Below are 12,112 nucleotides of genomic sequence, written 5' to 3' on the forward strand. Positions count from 1 at the left end.
GTTTTTTTACAATTTTCTTTTTATATTTTGTAATGTGATGAAGACAAGTGACCTTTTTGTGACATGAAGTAACGTGAAGGTTATAATGCTTTAAGCTAATAATTTGCTTCCAGATTATACAGTAGATACGTAGTACTACGGATAAAAACAACATCCATCTGACATTAACATTATCCCTTGGCTATTACTGACTCCTATATTTCTGTATAAAAATGAAAAAAGGAAACTTCTTAAGTGGGACCAGATGGTGTGATTAACTAGACAGTACACAGTTGAAAAATGACATAAAATGATTTCCTTTGTTCTCTTCTGCCAGATAGGAGAAAAACACTAAAGTTGCCAAATATTTTTTATTTTATTTTAGCATCAAGTTTATTCTAGCCTTGGAGACAGAAATAAAAAACATTGAAAAAAATTGCAGTGTCCTTATGTCATAGTTTATTTGTTTTGTTTCTGTGTATTATTTCCACATTAGTGGTTATTGGCAACTAATATTGCCTGTCTGGTGTGCACTAACAGTTCTCGCACTTTAACGCAGTCATTGCAGACAGTGAATTCCATTATTTATAATGGCATAAATATCCTCTTTAATACACAATTCCTGAGAGGGAATCCAAGAGAGCTGTTAACAGATGCCACAAGCCTTTCAAATTAAAATGGCATAAATCTATTGAATTTATTCTTGTCTATTAATTTTAATGTTCAAAGATATAGTAGAACATGTGCCGTTAAAGCACATGAGGTTTAGCCAGAATAATAAGGTTGTTCTAAGGCAGAAAGAAAAAAAATCTTTATAGCCAGGAGTATAAAACTGGATAAGAACATACAATGTAAATTCCAAATTGACAATTTATAACAAATAATAACTAATAAAATACGCAAACTATAATATTCCAGCTTTTTAAAATTCAGAAATACTACCAGTTTGCATACTGTGTTATAACTTCTGCTTGAATATTGCATATATGCTAATGTACAGTGCCTCCACCCCAATGACTGAATATCCGAAACCAAATACTGCAGGGATTATTGCTGAATATGGATGGTTCATATGTAGTATTTTTTGAAGGGCAAAGTAACAGATATATAGAATACTATTTGTCCCATTGAAAGATATGTGCTTGAAGTTTCAAATGTTATGATAATATGTAATTATTTTCATTTTTTGCATAAATATTTACTCTGGAACTACTTTTGAGGTGCATTTCCTTGAGCCCAACAGATTATATGAGGCTGAATGTTCACCAACCAGCTATCCAGAGGAAATATTTATTCAATCATATTATATGTATAGTTTATATAAACCAATTATTATTAGCATGCATTTAAATTATCATACATGCTGTTTTTTGAGCAGGATTAACTTGGTCTTTTCTATATTGGTATTTCACATGTATTTTCTTTTTGCTGTTTCAGATACAAAGCTATCGTAAATCCAATGGACATCCAAACATCAAGTGCTGTTTTGTGGACATGTATAAAAGCTACAGCCATCTGGATCATTTCAATGCTTTTGGCAGTCCCTGAAGCTGTGTTTTCTGAAGTGGCACATATCAACGGATCTGACAATGTCAGCTTCACAGCTTGTATCCCATATCCACAAAATGATGACATGCATCCAAAGATCCATTCTGTCCTTATATTCTTGGTCTACTTTCTTGTTCCACTGACCATTATAAGTGTTTACTATTATCATATTGCTAGGACTTTAATTAAAAGTGCACACAACATTCCCGGAGAATACAGTGAGCATTCAAAACGGCAGGTGAGTACTTTTATAACAAGTGGACATGACTAGAATGGTTTAAATGAAATATCACAAATATATTCTTTTATTCTTATTAATTAGATGCAGAATTTAAAAATTTTTTTTAGCTGGTCATTCTTTATTTTTGAAAACTTTTTGAGGTGCAACCATGTTGGAGATCAACACTTCTATCCTGTATTTTGTATATGATCAGTGGAGCTGGGTGTGTGTATGAAAGCTGCAATGAATAGGAAGGAATAGTCAGATAACCATCAGTGATAGAGTACTTTTCCCCATAGACCAATGAGTGGCAGGGTGTATCAATGCTGACTGGACACTAGACGGCAGAACTTGACTTCACCCATGACAATTGCTTTTCCTGGGTACGAACAATGTCTCCCAGTAGTTGGCTGTCCCCAGTACTTACCATGGAATTGAATTGTGTAATAGGACAGTTGAAAGAGCAGTTATATGAAGCACTAATCTCTAGTAGGTAATGCAAAAATAGAAACTCACTATTGGGTGACAGGAAACGGAGAGTTATGGTAATGAGTAGAGATGAGCGAGCACCAAAATGCTCGGGTGCTCGTTACTCGAGATGAACTTTTCGCGATGCTCGAGGGTTCGTTTCGAATAACAAACCCCATTGAAGTTAGTGGGCGACCCGAGCATTTTTGTATATCGCCGATGCTCGCTAAGGTTTTCATTTGTGAAAATCTGGGCAATTCAAGAAAGTGATGGAAACAACACAGCAACGGATAGGGCAGGCGAGGGGCTACATGTTGGGCTGCATCTCAAGTTCACAGGTCCCACTATTAAGCCACAATAGCGGCAAGAGTGGGCCCCCCCTCCCAACAACTTTTACTTCTGAAAAGCCCTCATTAGCAATGGATACCTTAGCTAAGCACCACACTACCTCCAACAAAGCACAATCACTGCCTGCATGACACTCCGCTGCCACTTCTCCTGGGTTACATGCTGCCCAACACCCCCCCCCCCGCACGACCCAGTGTCCACAGCGCACACCAAAGTGTCCCTGTGCAGCCTTCAGCTGCCCTCATGCCACGCCACACTCATGTCTATTTATAAGTGCATCTGCCAGAGGAACCGCAGGCACACACTGCAGAGGGTTGGCACGGCAAGGCAGCGACCCTCTTTAAAAGGGGCGGGGCGATAGTCCACAATGCTGTACAGAAGCAATGAGAAATCCAATCCTGTGCCACCTCCATCTGGAGCTGCACACGTGGGTATAGCAATGGGGAACCTATGTGCCACACACTATTCATTCTGTCAAGGTGTCTGCATGCCCCAGTCAGACCGCGGTATTTTATAAATAGTCACAGGCAGGTACAACTCCGCAATGGGAATTCCGTGTGCACCCACAGCATGGGTGGCTCCCTGTAACCCACCCGCTGTACATAAATGTATCCCATTGCAGTGCCCTGGACAGCAGAGCTAACGTCACATGAAATGCAGGTGGGCTTCGGCCCACACTGCATGCCCCAGTCAGACTGGGGTTCCTTAGAAGTGGAAACAGATGCATTTACAACTCCCTGTGGACCCACAGCATGGGTGGGTGCCAGGAAGCCACCGGCGGTACATAACAATATCCCATTGCATTGCCCATCACAGCTGAGGTAGTAATGTCATGTTTAATGCAGGTGGGCTTCAGCCCACACTGCATGCCCCAGTCAGACTGGGGTTCTTTAGAAGTGGAAACAGATGCATTTACAACTCCCTGTGGACCCACAGCATGGGTGGCTCCCTGGAACCCACCAGCGGTACATAACAATATCCCATTGCATTGCCCATCACAGCTGAGGTAGAAATGTCATGTTTATTGCAGGTGGGCTTCGGCCCACACTGCATGCCCCAGTCAGACTGGGGTTCTTTAGAAGTGGAAACAGATGCATTTACAACTCCCTGTGGACCCACAGCATGGGTGGGTGCCAGGAAGCCACCGGCGGTACATAACAATATCCCATTGCATTGCCCATCACAGCTGAGGTAGTAATGTCATGTTTAATGCAGGTGGGCTTCGGCCCACACTGCATGCCCCAGTCAGACTGTGGTTCTTTAGAAGTGGAAACAGATGCATTTACAACTCCCTGTGGACCCACAGCATTAGTGGCTCCCTGGAACCCACCGGCGGTACATAACAATATCCCATTGCATTGCCCATCACAGCTGAGGTAGTAATGTCATGTTTAATGCAGGTGGGCTTCGGCCCACACTGCATGCCCCTGTCAGACTGGGGTTCTTTAGAAGTGGAAACAGATGCATTTACAACTCCCTGTGGACCCACAGCATGGGTGGCTCCCTGGAACCCACCGGCGGTACATAAAAATATCCCATTGCATTGCCCATCACAGCTGAGGTAGTAATGTCATGTTTAATGCAGGTGGGCTTCGGCCCACACTGCATGCCCCAGTCAGACTGTGGTTCTTTAGAAGTGGAAACAGATGCATTTACAACTCCCTGTGGACCCACGGCATGGGTGGCTCCCTGGAACCCACCGGCGGTACATAAAAATATCCCATTGCATTGCCCATCACAGCTGAGGTAGTAATGTCATGTTTAATGCAGGTGGGCTTCGGCCCACACTGCATGCCCCAGTCAGACTGTGGTTCTTTAGAAGTGGAAACAGATGCATTTACAACTCCCTGTGGACCCACAGCATGGGTGGCTCCCTGGAACCCACCGGCGGTACATAAAAATATCCCATTGCATTGCCCAACACAGCTGATGTAACGTCAGCTGTAATGCAGGTGGGCTAAAAATTAATTTGATTACACTGTAGGCGAGGGCCCACAAAAATTGCTGCATCAACAGTACTAATGTACATCAGAAAAATTGGCCATGGCCAACCAAGAGGGCAGGTGAAACCCATTAATCGCTTTGGTTAATGTGGCTTAATTGGTAACTAGGCCAGGAGGCAGCCCAGTTAAAATAAAAATTGGTTGAGGTGAAAGTTTCAACGCTTTAATGAGCATTGAAACGTCTAAAAATAGTTTAGAAAAATTATATGACTGAGCCTTGTGGGCCTAAGAAAAATTGCCCGTTCGGCGTGATTATGTGAGGTTTCAGGAGGAGGAGCAGGAGGAGGAGGAGGAATATTATACACAGATTGATGAAGCAAAAAGGTCCCCATTTTTGATGGGGATACAGAACGATGCTTCCATCCGCGGGTGCAGCCTACGTATTGCTTAGGTATCGCTGCTGTCCGCTGGTGGAGAAGAGAAGACTGGGGAAATCCATGCTTTGTTCATCTTGATGAGTGTTAGCCTGTCGGCACTGTCGGTTGACAGGCGGGTACGCTTATCTGTGACGATTCCCCCAGCCGCACTAAACACCCTCTCTGACAAGACGCTAGCCGCAGGACAAGCAAGCACCTCCAGGGCATACAGCGCGAGTACAGGCCACGTGTCCAGCTTCGACACCCAGTAGTTGTAGGGGGCAGAGGCATCACGGAGGACGGTCGTGCGATCGGCTACGTACCCCCTCACCATCCTTTTACAGTGCTCCCGTCGACTCAGCCGTGACTGGGGAGCGGTGACACAGTCTTGCTGGGGAGCCATAAAGCTGTCAAGGGCCTTAAAGAGTGTTGGCCTGCCTGTGCTGTACATGCTGCCTGATCTCCGCGCCTCCCCTGCTACCTTGCCCTCGGAACTGCGCCTTCGGCCACTAGTGTTGTCGTATGGGAATTTTACCATCAGTTTGTCCGCCAGGGTCCTGTGGTATAGCAACACTCTCGAATCCCTTTCCTCTTCGGGTATGAGAGTGGAAAGGTTCTCCTTATACCGTGGGTCGAGCAGTGTGTACACCCAGTAATCCGTAGTGGCCAGAATGCGTGTAACACGAGGGTCACGAGAAAGGCATCCTAACATGAAGTCAGCCATGTGTGCCAGGGTACCTGTACGCAACACATGGCTGTCCTCACTAGGAAGATCACTTTCAGGATCCTCCTCCTCAGGCCATACACGCTGAAAGGATGACAGGCCAGCAGCATGTGTACCCTCACCAGTGGGCCAAGCTGTGTCTTCCCCCTCCTCCTCATCTTCCTCCTCCTCCTCCTCCTCCTCACCGCGCTGAGATATAGACAGGAGGGTGCTCTGACTATCCAGCGACATACTGTCTTCCCCCGGCTCTGTTTCCGAGTGCAAAGCGTCTGCCTTTATGCTTTGCAGGGAACTTCTCAAGAGGCATAGCAGAGGAATGGTGACGCTAATGATTGCAGCATCGCCGCTCACCACCTGGGTAGACTCCTCAAAGTTTCGAGGACCTGGCAGATGTCTGCCAACCAGGCCCACTCTTCTGAAAAGAATTGAGGAGGCTGACTCCCACTGCGCCGCCCATGTTGGAGTTGGTATTCCACTATAGCTCTACGCTGCTCATAGAGCCTGGCCAACATGTGGAGCGTAGAGTTCCACCGTGTGGGCACGTCGCACAGCAGTCGGTGCACTGGCAGATTAAACCAATGTTGCAGGGTGCGCAGGGTGGCAGCGTCCGTGTGGGACTTGCGGAAATGTGCGCAGAGTCGGTGCACCTTTCCGAGCAGGTCTGACAAGCGTGGGTAGCTTTTCAGAAAGCGCTGAACCACCAAATTAAAGACGTGGGCCAGGCATGGCACGTGCGTGAGACTGCCGAGCTGCAGAGCCGCCACCAGGTTACGGCCGTTGTCACACACGACCATGCCCGGTTGGAGGCTCAGCGGCGCAAGCCAGCGGTCGGTCTGCTCTGTCAGACCCTGCAGCAGTTCGTGGGCCGTGTGCCTCTTCTCTCCTAAGCTGAGTAGTTTCAGCACGGCCTGCTGACGCTTTCCCACCGCTGTGCTGCCACGCCGCGCGACACCGACTGCTGGCCAACGTGCGGCTGCTGCTGACACATCTTGATTGCGAGACAGAGGTTGCGTTGGAGGAGGAGGAGGAGGGTGGTTTAGTGGAGGAAGCATACACCGCCGCAGATACCACCACCGAGCTGTGGCCCGCAATTCTGGGGGTGGGTAGGACGTGAGCGGTCCCAGGCTCTGACTCTGTCCCAGCCTCGACTAAATTCACCCAATGTGCCGTCAGCGAGATATCGTGGCCCTGCCCGCCTGTGCTTGTCCATGTGTCCGTTGTTAAGTGGACCTTGGCAGTAACCGCGTTGGTGAGGGCGCGTACAATGTTGCGGGAGACGTGGTCGTGCAGGGCTGGGACAGCACATCGGGAAAAGTAGTGGCGACTGGGAACTGAGTAGCGCGGGGCCGCCGCCGCCATCATACTTTTGAAGGACTCCGTTTCCACAACCCTATACGGCAGCATCTCCAGGCTGATAAATTTGGCTACGTGCACGTTTAACGCTTGAGCGTGCGGGTGCGTGGCGGCGTACTTGCGCTTGCGCTGAAACACTTGCGCTAGCGACGGCTGGACGGTGCGCTGAGAGACATTGGTGGATGGGGCCGAGGACAGCAGAGGTGAGGGTGTGGATTCAGGCCAGGAGACGGTAGTGCCTGTGTCCTCAGAGCGGGGTTGGATCTCAGTGGCAGGTTGGGGCACAGGGGGAGAGGCAGCGGTGCAAACCGGAGGCGGTGAACGGCCTTCGTCCCACCTTGTGGGGTGCTTGGCCATCATATGTCTGCGCATGCTGGTGGTGGTGAGGCTGCTGGTGGTGGCTACCCGGCTGATCTTGGCGCGACAAATGGTTGCACACCACTGTTCGTCGGTCGTCTGTACTCTCAGTGAAAAACTGCCAGACCTTTGAGCACCTCGGCCTCTGCAGGGTGGCATGGCGCGAGGGGGCGCTTTGGGAAACAGTTGGTGGATTATTCGGTCTGGCCCTGCCTCTACCCCTGGCCACCGCACTGCCTCTTGCAACCTGCCCTGCTGCTGCCCTTGCCTCCCCCTCTGAAGACCTGTCCTCAGTAGGCGTAGCAAACCAGGTGGGGTCAGTCACCTCATTGTCCTGCTGCTCTTCCTCAGAATCCTCGGTGCGCTCCTCCCTCGGACTTAATACCCTTACTACTACCTCACTGATAGACAACTGTGTCTCATCGTCATCAGCCTCCTCACCCACTGAAAGGTCTTGAGACAGTTGCCGGAAGTCCCCAGCCTCATCCCCCGGACCCCGGGAACTTTGCAATGGTTGGGCATCAGTCACGATAAACTCCTCTGGTGGGAGAGGAACCACTGCTGCCCAATCTGAGCAGGGGCCCGAGAACAGTTCCTGGGAGTCTGCCCGCTCCTCAGAATGTCTCATTTTCATGGAGTGAGGAGGCTGGGAGGAAGGAGGAGCAGCAGCCAGAGGATTCTGAGTTGCAGCAGTGGACGGCGCAGAACTCTGGGTGGACGATAGGTTGCTGGAAGCACTTTCTGCCATCCACGACAGGACCTGCTCACACTGCTCATTTTCTAATAAAGGTCTACCGCGTGGACCCATTAAATGTGCTATGAATGTGGGGACGCCAGAAACGTGCCTCTCTCCTAATCCCGCAGCAGTTGGCTGCGATACACCTGGATCAGGAGCTCGGCCTGTGCCCACACCCGGACTAGGGCCTCTGCGTCCTCGGCTGCACCCACGTCCTCTAGGCCTACCCCTACCCCTCAGCATGCTGTATTACCAGGAATGCAGAAACACAACGCTGTAATTAAATGTGCCGCTTATTGGCCTGTGGTTGGAGGCTGAGTTCGGTTACGGAACGCCAGAAAATAATTTGGCGCAAGCCTGCTGTAACACTTAGCTGGCTGCGTATGAATTTGGAGAACTACTACACCCAGCAGAGACCCAGAACACTGAGCACAGTGACAGGCAGGCCAAATAGATTTTTTTTCAAGATTTTTTTCAAAAGGACCACTGCGTATATTCAATCTATAATATATGTCTTCTGTCCCTGCCTACACAATTCTGTCCCTGGACTGTGTCACGGAACTGCAGTGTTGCACTGTTATTAACTGCAACAGACCGGTGATTTCAGAGCCAGGAAATAATTTGGCGCAAGCCTGCTGTAACACTTAGCTGGCTGCGTATGAATTTGGAGAACTACTACACCCAGCAGAGACCCAGAACACTGAGCACAGTGACAAGCAGGCCAAATAGATTTTTTTTCAATATTTTTTTCAAAAGGACCACTGCGTATATTCAATCTATAATATATGTGTTCTGGCCCTGCCTACACAATTCTGTCCCTGATGTGTGTGTCACAGAACTGCAGTGTTGCACTGTTATTAACTGCAACAGACCGGTGATTTCAGAGCCAGGAAATAATTTGCCGCAAGCCTGCTGTAACACTTAGCTGGCTGCGTATTTATTTGGAGAACTACTACCCCCAGCAGACACGGACCCAGAACACTGAGCACAGTGACAGGCAGGCCAAATAGATTTTTTTTCAAGATTTTTTTCAAAAGGACCACTGCGTATATTCAATCTATAATATATGTCTTCTGTCCCTGCCTACACAATTCTGTCCCTGGACTGTGTCACGGAACTGCAGTGTTGCACTGTTATTAACTGCAACAGACCGGTGATTTCAGAGCCAGGAAATAATTTGCCGCAAGCCTGCTGTAACACTTAGCTGGCTGCGTATGAATTTGGAGAACTACTACCCCCAGCAGACACGGACCCAGAACACTGAGCACAGTGACAGGCAGGCCAAATAGATTTTTTTTCAAGATTTTTTTCAAAAGGACCACTGCGTATATTCAATCTATAATATATGTCTTCTGTCCCTGCCTACACAATTCTGTCCCTGGACTGTGTCACGGAACTGCAGTGTTGCACTGTTATTAACTGCAACAGACCGGTGATTTCAGAGCCAGGAAATAATTTGCCGCAAGCCTGCTGTAACACTTAGCTGGCTGCGTATTTATTTGGAGAACTACTACCCCCAGCAGACACGGACCCAGAACACTGAGCACAGTGACAGGCAGGCCAAATAGATTTTTTTTCAAGATTTTTTTCAAAAGGACCACTGCGTATATTCAATCTATAATATATGTCTTCTGTCCCTGCCTACACAATTCTGTCCCTGGACTGTGTCACGGAACTGCAGTGTTGCACTGTTATTAACTGCAACAGACCGGTGATTTCAGAGCCAGGAAATAATTTGCCGCAAGCCTGCTGTAACACTTAGCTGGCTGCGTATTTATTTGGAGAACTACTACCCCCAGCAGACACGGACCCAGAACACTGAGCACAGTGACAGGCAGGCCAAATAGATTTTTTTTCAAGATTTTTTTCAAAAGGACCACTGCGTATATTAAATCTATAATAAATGTCTTCTGTCCCTGCCTACACAATTCTGTCCCTGGAGTATTACTGCAGGGCGCAATGCTCTGCACGGCCGATATACCAAAAAAAAAAAAGTGCAACACTGCTAAAAGCAGCCTCCACACTACTGCACACGGTTAGATGTGGCCCTAAGAAGGACCGTTGGGGTTCTTGAAGCCTACACTAACTCCTAACACTCTCCCTATAGCAGCTCCGGCACCAACAGCACTGTCCCTCAGCTATCTCACAACGCATCTGTGGCGAGCCGCGGGAGGGGCCAATTTTTTTACTCGGGTGACACCTGATCTCGCCAGCCACTCACTGCAGGGGGGTGGTATAGGGCTTGAACGTTACAGGGGGAAGTTGTAATGCCTTCCCTGTCTTTCAATTGGCCAGAAAAGCGCGCTAACGTCTCAGAGATGAAAGTGAAAGTAACCCGAACATCGTGTGGTACTCGTCACGAGTAACGAGCATCTCGAACACGCTAATACTCGAACGAGTATCAAGCTCGGACGAGTACGTTCGCTCATCTCTAGTAATGAGTTGATGGTCCAAATGAATTATGATAATTGTATCTGATCATTAGTCACTGACGAAGAACCTATTAAAATTTACTAACATTATTAATGAAATTTAAAAAAATGGACAGAACAAAACATATATAGTGAAAATGTGAGAGCCCTGGTTTCTAAAAAAAATATTGTTAGATTTACTCCTTGTGCTCAGGTGCTAAAAAGCCACAGGAGTAGAAGTAAAGGGTTAATCCTAAATTGCTTGACTCCTAAACCGAGTAAAATCTCTGGTCTAATTACAGCTCCATATTCAGAGCTGATATGCACATGATAGCCGCACAATGCCAGCTTTATGGGGCCCAGCGCTTTAAGGGTTAATTTTCCCCGTATGTTTAGAGGTTAAATGCGCTGGTGATATCCTTCTTTAAGGTAAGAGATCCAGTATTAATCGCCTCAGATAAGGGTACCAGCTTCTTTTCACTAATATTGCTGGTTTCTATCTTCGCCTTAATTACATGGGCACTGTTTGACCCTTTGTATACTAAACCTATAAAGGGTTCATTATGCATCTCTTTGACATACAATTTTATGGCCGCTCCAGTAATTTTGGCTGTACTACAGGAGTACTAATCCTTATATCTATATTAGTGGCTCTGATCTTCCTTTAACCCTCTCCTCTCCAATGCGCCCACCTAGGATCGGGGGTTATTTTTAGCGCTAGATACTTACAAAGTGCATTCATCGCTCCTTAAGGGTCATTAATAGAGATGAGCGAACACCAAAATGTTCGGGTGTTCGTTATTCGTAACGAACTTCCCGTGATGCTCGAGGGTTCGTTTCGAACAACGAACCCCATTGAAGTCAATGGGCGACCAGAACATTTTTGTATTTTGCCGATGCTCGCTAAGGTTTTCATGTGTGAAAATCTGGGCAATTCAGGAAAGTGATGGGAATGACACAGTGACGGATAGGGCAGGCGAGGGGCTACATGTTGGGCTGCATCCTAAGTTCACAGGTCCCACTATTAAGCCACAATAGCGGCAAGAGTGGGCCCCCCCCCCCTCCCAACAACTTTTACTTCTGAAAAGCGCTCATTAGCATGGCATACCTTTGCTAAGCACCACACTACCTCCAACAAAGCACAATCACTGCCTGCATGACACTCCACTGCCACTTCTCCTGAGTTACATGCTGCCCAACCGCACCCCCTCCCCCCCACAGCGCACACCAAAGTGTCCCTGCGCAGCCTTCAGCTGCCCTCATGCCACACCACGCTCATGTCTATTTAGAATTGCGTCTGCCATGACGAGGGACCGCAGGCATACACTGCAGAGGTTGGCACGGCTAGGCAGCGACCCTCTTTAAAAGTGGCGGAGCGATAGCCCACAATGCTGTACAGAAGCAATGAGAAATAGAATCCTGTGCCACCGCCATCTGGAGCTGCACACGTGGGCATAGCAATGGGGAACCTATGTGCCACACACTATTCATTCTGTCAAGGTGTCTGCATGCCCCAGTCAGACCGGGCTTTTTAATTCATAGACACAGGCAGGTACAACTCCCTATTGTGAAGTCCCTGTCGACCCACAGCATGGGTGGCTCCCTGGAA

At 48.0% G+C, this 12,112-nt stretch overlaps 1 protein-coding gene across 1 annotated transcript in view; it reads left to right on the forward strand.

Moving 5' to 3' along the window:
- Positions 1 to 1,438: 1,438 nt before the first annotated feature.
- NMBR (neuromedin B receptor) overlaps positions 1,439 to 12,112 on the forward strand; it is a 135,480-nt gene continuing 124,806 nt past the window's right edge. The window contains exon 1 of the mRNA XM_066590800.1: positions 1,439 to 1,765. Coding sequence (XP_066446897.1) covers positions 1,439 to 1,765 — 327 coding nt within the window. The remainder of the gene's footprint in view (positions 1,766 to 12,112) is intronic.

The sequence above is a fragment of the Eleutherodactylus coqui genome, chromosome 1 (genome assembly GCF_035609145.1).
Source record: "Eleutherodactylus coqui strain aEleCoq1 chromosome 1, aEleCoq1.hap1, whole genome shotgun sequence".
NCBI classification, from domain to species: domain Eukaryota; kingdom Metazoa; phylum Chordata; class Amphibia; order Anura; family Eleutherodactylidae; genus Eleutherodactylus; species Eleutherodactylus coqui.